The 13,867-nt window shown below is 40.7% G+C and overlaps 1 protein-coding gene across 6 annotated transcripts in view; it reads right to left on the bottom strand.

Moving 5' to 3' along the window:
• EXOC1 (exocyst complex component 1) overlaps positions 1–12,422 on the bottom strand; it is a 63,582-nt gene extending 51,160 nt beyond the window's left edge. For 5 of the 6 annotated variants that reach the window (XM_055434241.2, XM_055434238.2, XM_055434242.2 and 2 more), the window contains exons 1-3: positions 12,105–12,422; positions 6,064–6,197; positions 2,520–2,650 (exon numbers count right to left, since the gene is read on the bottom strand). In XM_055434241.2, the coding sequence (XP_055290216.1) occupies positions 2,520–2,650; positions 6,064–6,187 (255 nt within the window). In that variant the 5' untranslated portion in view covers positions 6,188–6,197; positions 12,105–12,422. The remainder of the gene's footprint in view (positions 1–2,519; positions 2,651–6,063; positions 6,198–12,104) is intronic. The other variant, XM_055434239.2, reaches the window with a different exon arrangement.
• Positions 12,423–13,867: the final 1,445 nt, after the last annotated feature.

Raw genomic sequence — 13,867 nt, 5'->3', positions numbered from 1 at the left:
GCATCCCAATGTTCACTGCAGCACTGTTTACAATAGTCAAGACATAGAACATAAATGTCCACCAACAAATGAATGGATAAAGATGATATGGTACATATATACATTGAAATATTACTCAGCCATAAAAAAGAATGAAGTAATGCCATTTACAACAAATGGATGCAACTGGAGATTATCATACTAAGTGAAAGTCAGAGAAGGACAAATACCATATATCACTTATATATGGAAGATAAAACATGACAAAAATGAACTTATCTGCAAAACAGAAACAGACTTACAGACACAGAGAACAAACGTGGGGTTGCCAAGGGGGAGGAAAAGTGGGGGAGGGATATGTTGGAAGTCTGGGATTAGCAGATGCAAACTATACATATATATATAGAGAGAGAGAATGAATAAACAAGGTCCAACTGTATAGCACAGGGAACTATATTCAATATCCTGTGATAAACTATAATGGAAAAGAACATGAAAAAGAATGTATATATATGTCTAGCTGAATCCCTTTGCTGTACAGCAGAAATTAACACAACATTGTAAATCAACAGTACTTCAGTAAAATACACTTAAAAAAAAAGTAATTGCATTAGTATCTATAAAGAAATCTAACAGTCTTGGCAACCAACATGAAAGTTGATGGGAAATGATCTCTTCCCTGGGAATATTTCCCATAATGCCATAAAAGAAGCTGAGTGCTCCAGTAGCAACACTCACACAAATCAATGTGTGATGCTAAATGGCTGTTAGGCTATGTATAAAAATTTCATGTTTTATATCCATATATAGCATACACACACCAAGGTGCTTGCATAAAATGAAAAAAAAATCCATTAAGCAAGTCAGCAATGAGGTGTCAGCTGAGGAACGCATTCAAATAAGCATTCAGCAACGTTAGTGAATTACGCAAGTCAATGGGCTTATGAAATGTAAAACTATTGAAGAGAAGAAAGCTTTTTAATAAAGGTGAGTTTCTAAAAAGCCCTTAAAGTATTTTGTCTTAAACAGAAAATCTTTCCTCTTGATCCTTCCCATAATAACAGAAATTATTATATAATGCAAAGTGTTTTTAAAAATCTCATTTTCGGGTTCTTTTCAAATATATACACATGCACCCAAACTCAAAGCACCTGTAAGACCCCATTTTCCACATTCCACATTTTTCTAAAAATTGGGTGCTTTGTAGGAATCAACAAAGGCCCAGTTTCCCTAAAATACTTAAAGAAAAGGCATTCTCTCCACTTTGAAAGAAATCACAACCCTACAGATATGCAGGACTCGCCTTTACTTGTTTTTGTTTCTTTAAAAAATTTCCGTTTGCACCTGACTCAACTGCCTGTCATTCTGTCCAGTTTTTAGATCCTCAGAGGTCTGAATCAGGGTCAGCCTAAAACCGGAACTGTATTTTATCAGACTGCTCTACAAAGGTAGTTTTCACTTCTCTGTGCCTTTTGAATCAATGTAAAGACTTGAAGAGCTCACTCAAAGGGCACCTGCAGTTACAGTACTATAAGCCTTGCTTACAGCCCCATCCACAGTACAGAGGATATGCTGCAAAGCACCCCCAAGAGCTCTGGAAGGGCCCCTGGGCTGCGGAGAAAGATGAGGGCAGGGTCACAGAGGCTGATGAGGAGGAGGCACATGCTTTAACCTGAAGAGCTCTACTTGATTTCTTTCTTTTTATTTAAGGGATACTGTTGTGAAAAGCCTTGAACTATCAGGAATAGAGGTGCTCCTTTATCATGATTATTATTCAACCTTCTTGGAATTTGAGAGTGACTTAAGTGAAAGGTGTGATGTATTATTCTTTAATATCTTATATTTTATTCTTTCTGGGGAAGGAAATGGCAGCCCACTTCAGTATTGTTGCCTGGAAAATCCCATGGACAGAGGAGCCTGGTAGGTTATAGTTTGTGGGGTCGCAGAAGAGTTGGGCATGACTTAGTGACTTAACAACAACAATCATATTCTTTCAAGTCCTCAGAATAAGGGGTATAACTCAGTGCCATCATTTGAGCCACAATATTCAAACAAGGCTTCACAGGGCCAGCTCAGCTGCCTCAGCTAATGATTCTGCATTAATTTGTGAGGGCCACCTGAGGAAGATTCACTTTGATTATACTTTATGTGATTTTGAATGAGGTTTTACCAAAACAATGATTTTTTAAAAAACTCACACTACAAACCACCTTAAAATCCATACTAATTCATGGATTCTACCTAATCTAAACAAAGAAATGTACAGTCAAGGTTATTTTGCTGTAATTATGTAGCTTGTGAACAAACATAATTGCAGCTCAAAAAAAACCCACAAACAATGAAACAAGCTTACATATTTACTTATTTTTAGTAGCTTGAGACTGAGAAGTGGGAGAATGGATGGCTGGACAATATACTGTAGACTAATGCAAGGTTAGGTGGTAAACCACTGGGTCACAAAATAAGTTTAGATCATCTTAGAAGTCAACATACTATGTTATAAAATGAAAGACACGTCAAAGAAAAAAAGAAAAACATACTTTAATAGCATCCTTGGCATCTACCACAGCCAGGTCTCGAAGGGCCCAAGCAATCTGCCTTTTGTAGAAATCTCCTTTATCAGATTTCTTGACTTTGACCACCTTCACCTGCACAGGGCGTTCAGTTGTCACTGTTGAATAAAACATACACTTTCATTAGAGACATTATTCATTTCCTCATTCTTCATTCATTCATTCATTGCAAACAGCTTCAGATGCCTATTGTTGTTTAGTCGCTAAGCGGTCTCTTGTGACCCTCATGGACTGTAGCCTGCCAGGCTCCTCTGTCCATGGGATATCCTGTGCCTGAATACTTGAGTGGGTTGCCATTTCTTTCTCCAGGGGATCTTCCTGACGCAGGGATTGAATCCGTGTCTCCTGCATCGGCAGGCAGATTCTTTACTGCCACGATACTAAAGCAGGAACAGTATTTCATAACAAATGCTATGACTGAGGAATACACAGATTACTAAAAGGAGAATCTAAATCAGACTAGAGTGTCAGAGGCAGATTCCGTGAGAAGTAAAACTCTTAAAACTCAACAATAAGAAAAAATATTCTGATTAAAAAATGGGCCAAAGACCTTGACAGACAACCAACCAAAGAAAATATAGAGATGGTACATAAACATATGAAAAGATGCTCCACATCATTTCTCATGGGGAAAATGCAAATTAAAACAATGGTGAGATACCACTACACACCTGACTGTTGCTTAGTCACTAAGTTGTGTCTGACTCTTTTGTGACCCCATAGCCTGTAGCCCGCCAGGCTCCTGTCCATAGCATTTCCCAGGCAAGAATACTGGAGTGGGTGGTCAATTCCTTCTTAGAATGGCCAAAATCCAGAGCACTGACAATACCAAACACTTGTGAGGATGTACAGCAACATGTACTGTCATTCACTGATGGCGGGAACTAAAAATGAAATAGTCACCTTGGAAGACAGTTTGGCAATTTCCTAACAAAACTAAAAATACTCATACCATACAGTCTAGCGATCATGTTCCATAGTATTTACCAAAAGAATCTGAAAACATGTCCACACAAAAACCTGCACACGGTTGTTTTTAGCTGCTTTATTCAAAACTGACAACTTGGAAGCAACCAAGATGTCCTTCAGTAGGTGAATGGATAAATAAATTGTGGTATATCAGACAATGGAATGTTATGCAGTGCTAGAAACAAGTAAGCTGTAAGCCATGAAAACCAGTGGAGGTAACTTAAATGCATATTACCAAATGAAAGAAACCAATCTGAGAAGGCTACATACTATTTGATTCCAATTACTATTTGGTCTTCTGGAAAAGGCAAAACTATGGGGACAGTAAAAAGATCAGTGGTCACCAGGAATTGGGGAAGAGATGAACATGCAGAGCAGAGAGAATTTCTAGGGCAGTGACAATACTCTATGACATTATAATGACAGATGTATGTCATTATCCATTTGTCCAAATCAACACCAAGATTGAGCCCTAAGGTAAACTATGGACTTCAGGTGATTATAATTTGTTAATGTAGGTTTATTCTTGGTTACAAGTGTACCACTGCGGTGAGTGGTAGAGAAAGGCTATGCATGCAAGGGTAAAGGTATAAATGGGAATTCTCTGTACTTTCCTCTCAATATTCTTGTAAACCTAAAACTGCTCTAAAAAAATAATAAAGTCTTAAAATGTATTAATGCTAACAAGAATTATCATTTATGATGGTACAAACAATCTAGGAATAAATAAATACCTAGGAGTAAATACAGCACATGTGCAAAAGCCTTTAAAATTATAAAACTTACTTAAAGTCTTTAAAACTATAATCCTTGTTGAAAGGCATTAAAGAAGACCAAGAGAATCACACCATATGCGTGAACAAGAAGACTTTATATAAAAAAGGACATTCTCTCCAAAGTGAACTATAGATTCAAAACAATTCCAATAAAAATCCTAACAAAATTTGGAAAATGACAGGTCGATTATAAAATTTAGATAAAACAACAAAATACCCACAAGACAACATAAAAACCAGATATAAGAAAGTGCCCAGAAAAAAACAAACACTCATCACTACAAACATGGACACAGGTACACCAAAGACTGAAATATGAAAGGTAAAATTATAAAATTTGTAGAAGGTAATACAGGAGAATACCTAGTGGCTTAAACAGTAAAGAATCTGCCTGAAATGCAGGTGACCTGGGTTTCAACCCTCAGTAGGGAAGAGCCCCTGGAGAAGAGAGTGGCAACCCACTCCAGGATTCCTGCCTGGAGAATTCCTTGGACAGAGGAGCCTAGTGAGCAACAATGCATGGGGTCACAGAGAGTGAGACACGACTGAGCAACTAACACACGACATGACACATGACAGGGTAGGGAGGGACATCCTAAACAAGAGACAAAAAGGCCATAAACGGTGAGATAAAAGATCAGACTGATTAATCTGATTTCATTAAAATTATAAATGTCATCAAAAGGCATCATAAAAAGTGAAACCACAAGCCACAAACCAGGATGCATATAACCAACAAATTAGCACCCACATTATATAAAGACCTCAAAGAATCAACCAACCGAAAAGGACAACCAACACAGGAGAAAAATGAACAGAAGGCTTAAACAGGCATAATATAGGCAATAAATGGCTAATAAATTCATGAACAGAGACATAATCTCGTTTTTATTTAGGGAAATACAGTTTAAAACCACAATGAGATTCTATTTCACACTTGCCAGATTGGAAACAATTGATAGTCTGTCAAAACCCAGTGTCAAAACCAAGTTTAGATTAAGATGTGAAGAACCCTAAATACACACTGCCTGTGGGAGTGCAATCAGTACAACTACTTTTGAAAATAATTTGTTATTATAGTGTTGAACATTCACATGCCTGTGACCCAGTAATCTCATACTTGGTTATCTACCCCAGAAAATTCTTGCCTATACACTGGCAGACAAGGACAAACATGTTTTGTTTCCTGAATAGCAAAACCTGGAGACAAATCTGGTCATCACTAGTAGGATGAGTAAGTAAACAGTTGTACTCTCAGAATAGAACACTACATAGCCATGGGAGAAAAACAGAGGTAACACTCACTAACATGAACCTACTGATGAGTGGAAGTCACAAATGAATACATGTGTTACAATTCAATTTATGCTCAGTTTAAAGCAAATCTAACAATATATTATTTGAGATTACAAACATATATGGCAAAATGATAAAGAAAAGCAAGGAAACAGTAAATCAAAACTCAGGATACTCGTTACCTCTTAATGAGGGAGGGAAGGGAATGGGAGCAGGGCAGGGCACACAAGAGACTTCAAAGGTAACGGTAATATTCCTTTTATTCTAGGTGGTGGCTACACAAGTGTTCATACCTTTATATGTTATGGAAGTGCTTTTGTATCTTTTTAAGATTTAATTAAAGACAACTGAAAAAAATGAATTTGCTGGCCCAACAGTTTTTCCAATCATAGAGACGATGAGAATATTTTATAAACAGCCAGGAAATGTCTCCAAAGAATAAAAGAAATCTTTCCTTATTAAATACTCACCCGTGGCACACAAAAAACAGTTCTTTTTCTTTTTTCCTGCCTTGCAGACATTGACAATACTCAGCAGGCGTTCGTCATTTGGAGTAAAAATGTCTCTTTGTAATGCATGCTTGATTGCTGTCATCTTTACTCAGCTGAAAAATTCAGAGTATAGATACTACACTTGTCAAAATCATTCTTCTTATCTTGTTCCATTTAGGATTAGGAAAAGACATTATTTATGGTTAATAAGCATAGGGGAATAATTTCATACATTTGTACCTACATCATAAAGATAAAAAGCTGTGTGTTTGGAAAAGAAATTTTTGGAAGTGCTCACCAAATATTAAGTATTTTTTTAAAGGATTTAAGAAAAATTAAAAGACCCATTCCCAATATTTAAATATAAATTTCCTATATAAATAACTTTTACAACTCAACAACAAAAAAACAACCCAATTAAAAACTGAGCAAAGGGTTTGGGAGACATCTCTCCAAGGAAGACATATGAATGGTTAAAAATGACATGGAAAGATGCTCAACATCACTAGCCATTCAGTTCAGTTCAGTCGCTCAGTCGTGTCCGACTCTCTGCGACCCCATGAATCACAGCACACCAGGCCTCCCTGTCCATCACCAACTCCCGGAGTTCACTCAAACTCATGTCCATCGAGTTGGTGATGCCATCCAGCCATCTCATTCTGTCGTCCCTGTCTTCTCCCACCCCCAATCCCTCCGAGCATCAGACTCTTTTCCAGTGAGTCAACTCGTCGCATGAGGTGGCCAAAGTATTGGAGTTTCAGCTTTAGCATCAGTCCTTCCAATGAACACCCAGGGTTGATCTCCCTTAGAATGGACTGGTTGGATCTTCTTGCAGTCCAAGGGACTCTCAAGAGTCTTCTCCAGCACCACAGTTCAAAAGCGTCAATTCTTCGGCAATCAGCTTTCTTCACAGTCCAACTCTCACATCCATACATGACCACGGGAAAAACCATAGCCTTGACTATTAGGGAATCATAAATTAAAACAAGGAGATACTACCACTTTATGGCTAAAATTAGAAAGAAAAGTGTTGGTAAGGGAACTCTCATATACTCCTGATGATTGTAAAATACTGCGGCTGCTCTGGAAAATAATTTGGTGGTTCCTCAAACAGTTAAATGTGAATTTACCACATGACCCAGCAATTCCACTCCTAGGTATACACTTAAGAGAAGTGGAAATGTATGTCCACACAAAAACATGCCCATAAACATCCACTGCAGCATTATTCACAATAGCCAAAAGTGGAAACATCTCAAATGTCCTGGGGAACAACAAAATGAAATATATCCATACAGTGGCACATTATTTGGCCATAAAAAGGAGCAAGGTACTGATACATACTACTGACACACAGATGAATCCCAAAGACACTATGTTAAGTGAAAAAAGTCAGTTGCAAAGGGCCACATATTTCATGATTCCATTTATATGAAATGTCCAGAATAGACAAATCCAGACAAACAGACAGATTTCTGGTTGCCAAGGGTGGGAGGCAAGCAGCTATGAGGAGTGACTGCTAATGTGTATGGGGCTTCTTTTGGGAGTGATGAATATGTCCTTCAATTAGACAGTATTGATGGGTTTATAACCCTGTGAATATACTGAAAACCACTGAATTATATACTCGAAAAGGGTGAATTTTATGGTATATTAATTATACCTCAAAAAAGCTGTTGTTAGAAAATAGCTTTCCACTCATCTTCCTTTTCTCATCTAATTCAACGTCTTTTTTCAAATATCAACTTAAACATTTTTTAAACATCTCTTCAATTTTATTTGTTAAATATACTGAATACATATTTGTGTGTGTATATTACTATTTCCAATGCAGGTTCAGTTCAGTTCAGTTGCTCCCAGTCGTGTCCAACACTTTGCAACCCCGTGAATCACAGCACACCAGGCCTCCCTGTCCATCACCGACTCCCGGAGTTCACCCAAACTCATGTGCATCGAGTCGGTGATGCCATCCAGCCATCTCATCCTCTGTCGTCCCCTTTTCCTCCTGCCCCCAATCCCTCCCAGCATCAGGGTCTTTTCAAATGAGTCAACTCTTTGCATGAGGTAGCCAAAGTATTAGAGTTTCAGCCTCAGCATCAGTCCTTCCAATGAACACCCAGGATTGATCTCCTTTAGGATGGACTGGTTGGATCTCCTTGCAGTCCAAGGGACTCTCAAGAGTCTTCTCCAACACCACAGTTCAAAAGCATCAATTCTTCGGCGATCAGCTTTCTTTGCAGTCCAACTCTCATATCCATACATGACCACTTGACTAAACGGACCTTTGTTGGCAAAGTAATATCTCTGCTTTTTAATATGCTGTCTAGATTGGTCATAACTTTCCTTCCAAGGAGTAAGCGTCTTTTAATTTCATGGCTGCAATCACCATCTGCAGTGATTTTGGAGCCCAAAAAAAGTCTGCTACTGTTTCCACTGTTTCCCCATCTATTTCCCATGAAGTGATGGGACCAGATGCCATGATCTTAGTTTTCTGAATGTTGAGTTTTAAGCCAACTTTCTCACTCTCCTCTTTCACTTTCATCAAGAGGCTCTTTAGTTCTTCTTCACTTTCTGCCATAAGGATAGTGTCATCTGCATATCTGAGGTTATTGATATTTCTCCCAGCAATCTTGATTCCAGCTTGTGCTTCTTCCAGCCCAGCGTTCCTCATGATGTACTCTGCATACAAGTTAAATAAGCAGGGTGACAACATACAGCCTTGATGTACTCCTTTTCCTATTTGGAACCAGTCTGTTGTTCCATGTCCAGTTCTAACTGTTGCTTCCTGACCTGCATATAGGTGTACAGTATTTAATACATGTGAGCTGGCTTAGGAAATTAACTTCTACTCCTAACACTGTTTCTATAGAAAATGCATGAATTATTAATTTTAAATAAATGACTTTGAGTGTAGTTTTATAATACAATGACTCTTGAAAATTCCTCTATTTCACTCAATCTGTAACATTTCTATCTCTGCTGCTGCAGCTGCTGCTAAGTCACTTCAGTTGTGTCCGACTCTGTGTGACCCCATAGATAGAAGCCCATCAGGCTCCCCCATCCCTGGGATTCTCCAGGCAAGAACACTCGAGTGGGTTGCCATTTCCTTCTCCAATGTGTGAAAGTGAAAAGTGAAAGTGAAGTCACTCAGTCGTGTCCGACCCTTACCGACCCCATGGGCTGCAGCCTACCAGGCTCCTCCATCCATGGGATTTTCTAGGCAAGAGTACTGGAGTGGCTTGCCATTGCCTTCTCTGTTTCTATCTCTGCTCCAACTCAAAAGATTGCTTTTCTCAGAAAAACCTTATCTTCCCACTTCCATCCCTATTCCCCCTCATCTCAGCCTCCAATCTTCTGATCTCCCCTTCCTTCCTGTTCTCTTAGAGCATCTGGACTCTCCAAGCTTAATTTCTTTCCCAGTCTAGCCTGGAGGCAGTGTTTAATTCCATACACCCACACCATTCCTTTCAATGATCTTGCTCCATTTGTAGACCAGTTCACCCTGTTCATCAATCTCCATAAACTGTCTTTTTTTCTCTCCTCTCCTGGGCTACCATATGACACTTAAAATGGTCTCCTATCCATGTCCATTGTACTCGTTACAACTTTTAAATCCAATCAATGCTAAACTTTCAATGTTGCTCAGCAATTCCTTAACACTTCCTTTAATGATCCCTCTTCCTACTCCATCGGTGTTGCAAATCCTCATTTCTCTCCTTCAACCCCCAATTCTGTCAGTCTACTCCCTCTCTGCAAATGACTTCACCATCACCCTGAAGAGAATATAAAACCACGAGGAGCAAGTTTCCCCAACTGCTTTCTTCTTCATCTTCCTACTTTTAACCTCCATTCCACCCATTATAAAATGTCTATGTTACTATCTCTTCGTATGTTCTTGATCCTACACATATGCTAAAAGCTCAACTCTATCCTCTGCTGAAGCTACCCTGGATACTGGTCAGTTTGCTTTTTTATCTCCAGGCTCTTGTTTATGCAATTTCTTTTTTCTCAAATTATTTTCTCCCTGGGAAATTCCAATTCATCCTGCTAAATTATGACCTCTTTTGCAAAATAGTCACACACGCAAAAAAAAAAAAAAAATTCCTTTCCTACTTCTCTAACATTTCCCCTCTACTCTGCTAACACAGCACTTATAAACCATATTGTCCAGCTAGTTGTATTCTTTTCCCCATTAAGAGTATTTCCTCACAGGGAAGGCCTGTGACTTATTCATCCTTATATTCCCAGAACTTGGCAATGACATAGCAGACAGTTAATAAACTCACCAAAATGAAGGCACCAAATAACCTGACAGCTAAAGCATTTTGCTAATTTTCCTTCATCTACACATTAATTCATCCTTTCTTGTCCTACTGCCAAGGTACAATCCAGGTTCACATCAACTACATCTATTTAACACCATAGTATCTGGTTACCTCTTTGCAAGCTTCCATAACCCCAAAACTCTCAACAAATAATATTAAAACATATCTTTCATCATAATATGCCCTTGCTCAACACTTTCCTAATGCTCCCAGAGACAAACCTTTCACTCCAAGCCCTCTGATCATTCTAGCCTTTAAATCTTTGCTTAGGAGATTTTCCATGCAGACGGTATCATCTACCCAAATCCTAACTACATTCCATAATTTACATGAACTTGATGCAACACAGTCAATCCTAAAGGAAATCATTCCTGGATGTTCAGTGGAAGGGCTGATGCTGAAGTTGAAACTCCAATACTTTGGCCATCTGATGCAAAGAACCGACTCCTTGAAAAAGACCCTGATGCTGGGAAAGGTTGAAGGGAGAAGCGGATGACAGAGGAGGAGACGGCTGGATGGCATCACTGACTTGATGGAGTTAAGTTTGAGCAAGATCTGGGAGTTGGTGATGGACAGGGAATCCTGGCATGCTGCAATCCATGGGGCTCACAGAGTTGGACACGACTGAGCAAATAAACTGAACTGATTCAATACAGACCTTAATCCAAATTGATCTCTCCTCCCAACTGCTATACCACTTACTGCATTTGTTAAACATCCAGCACTTTCTGTCCAACTGGTTCATACAGTCACAAATTCCTGGATTTCAAGAACTCTCTTCAAGGGGCAGGGGGATGGCTCGGGGAGGAGGTGTTTTAGCAGTTTCATGTTCTTTATTAGTAGGTACTAAACAAATACATCGTGAGGAAATCTAAGCTGAATTATAAAAACTGGTTAAATGAATGAATGACTATTAGTGGTCAGCATCTATCACCCAGTCCCTCTTTGGTCAAAAGCAATGACTGACAATATGGCAAGTGGTAAAAACAATAGAGGAATTAGGCACAGTTGATAAAGGAGTTAGGCAGAATGAAAAGCACTACACATTCAGCAAACACTGATGCCTACTAAGTGCCTGGCAAAATTCTAGGTTACCATGGTGAATATGACAGACATATCCATGAAGACAGGAAGATTCTTGCCTCCAACAGCATCTACTTTATAAAGATGGCGTGAGTAACTCTCCAGTGTTTATAGTACTTTTTTGGTAAGTCAGTGAATAAATCATTAGAGGTTCTTTAAAACTATTTTCCAGGTATAAGAACCCATGTCTGACCACGTTCCAGAGGCAATCAGCCACAATACTCTATGTCGGTCCTTGTTTCCTTAAATTCAGCCGGATTACTACAGGATGTGACAGATAACTTGTAAGTAGTAGCGTCATGTAAATAAGTAGTGGGTAGTACCCTGTTTGCTATCCAGACACCTTAGTACATGGAGTACTGAAGAGAACACGCCACTGCGTGCAAGAGGGAGATGCACTCATGAGATTTAGAAGAAAATGAGGATTTGGACAAAGAAGGGGAAGGTACTGCCACGCCCTCCCCTCCTGGTCCAAGCCAAAGAACAAACTGTTCAAGACAGCTTTTTACGATGAAATCTGATTTTCATGGGCGGAACCGGAAAAGGACGTCTGCCCTGCCCTCCCAGCCCCCCAGGATAACAAGGATCCCCCCACCGGCCTCTCCGCCTTACCCAGAAAGGCTGGCAAGAGAAGGGGGCCTTGACGGCGGACGGAGTAGTACCCAGCCCCCGGCGCTGGACCAGCAGCGGGACTGAGGCGCCGCCTCAGACCTTGGCGTCCACCCCTCTGTTCATTTGTCCGCCGCCGCCAGGACCGCCCGGCAGCCGCGGCCGAAGGCTTACCGCAAGGCCGAACCGAACCCGGCTGTGCCGAGGCGGGTCCTCCAAGACGGAGACCAGACAAGGCTCGGGCGGCCACAGTTACTAAGATGAACCCCTCAGTTAAGCAGTGAACTGGAAGCAGCCGTCCGGCCACCACTTCCTATATCCGGGCACGTGACACACCTCCCCGCCGGAAGTGGGGTGGGTTGATAAGGAAGCAGTCGCGGCTTTGGCCTTGGCGAGGGGGTGGGGTCAGGTCTCTCCGGAGGGGCGTGTCTAGGACAGGCCGGGGCGGGCCTTGTAGCTGGAGACTGACTCCGGACCTGGGGGATTCGGTGTGCGTATTCCTTTCTTTAGAAGACTTATTTATTCAGCTATTTCCAACAGTTCACTTAAGAAGAGATCTGATCAAATGTTTTGTTTTTCGCACGCGTAAAGTTCAGTTTTCAGAAAACGAAGATCATGGCATCTGGTCCCATCACTTCATGGGAAATAGATGGGGAAACAGTGGAAACGGTGTCAGACTTTATTTTTTGGGGCTCCAAAATCACTGCAGATGCTGATTGCAGCCAGGAAATTAAAAGACGCTTATTCCTTGGAAGGAAAGTTATGACCAACCTAGATAGCATGTTAAAAAGCAGAGACATTACTTTGCCAACCAAGGTCCCTCTAGTCAAGGCTATGGTTTTTCCCGTGGTCATGTATGGATGTGAGAGTTGGACTGTGAAGAAAGCTGATCGCCGAAGAACTGATGCTTTTGAACTGTGGTGCTGGAAAAGACTCTTGAGAGTCCTTTGGACTGCAAGGAGATCCAACCAGTCCATTCTAAAGGAGATCAATCCTGGGTGTTCATTGGAAGGACTTATGCTAAAGCTGAAACTCCAATACTTTGACCACCTCATGCGACGAGTTGACTCACTGGGAAAGAGTCTGATGCTAGGAGGGATTGGGGGTGGGAGGAGAAGGGGACGACAGAGAATGAGATGGCTGGATGGCATCACCGACTTGATGGACATGAGTTTGAGTGAACTCCGGGAGTTGGTGATGGACAGGGAGGCCTGGCGTGCTGTGATTCATGGGGTCACAAAGAGTTGGACATGACTGAGCGACTGAACTGAACTGAACTGAAAGTTCAGTTAAATCTAGATCAGTTCAGTTCAGTTGCTCAGTCGTGTCCCTATGGACTTTGTGACCCCATGGACTGCAGCTCGCCAGGCTTCCCTGTCCATCACCAACTCCCATGAGCTTGCTCAAACGCATATACTTCGAGTCGGTGATGCCATCCAACCATCTCATCCTCTGTCATCCCTTTCTTCTCCTGCCTTCAATCTTTCCCAGCATCAGGGACTTTTCCAGTGAGTCAGTTCTTTGCATCAGGTGTCAAAGTATTGGAGTTTCAGCTTCAACATCAGTCCTTCCAATGAACATTAAGGACTGAGTTCCTTTAGGATTGATTGGTGTGATCTCCTTGCAGTCCAAGGGACTCTCAAGAGTCTTTTCCAACACAGTTCAAAAGCATCAATTCTTGGGCGCTCAGTTTTATTTATAGTCCAACTCTCACAACCATACATGACCACTAGAAAAACCATAGCCTTGATGAGAGGGATCTTTGT

The sequence above is a fragment of the Moschus berezovskii genome, chromosome 5 (genome assembly GCF_049115385.1).
Source record: "Moschus berezovskii isolate FMDL1 chromosome 5, NW_MosBer_1.0, whole genome shotgun sequence".
Taxonomy (NCBI): Eukaryota; Metazoa; Chordata; class Mammalia; order Artiodactyla; family Moschidae; genus Moschus; species Moschus berezovskii.
Note: the sequence above shows the minus strand (reverse complement) of the source record. Positions and strands in the feature narration are given on the sequence as shown.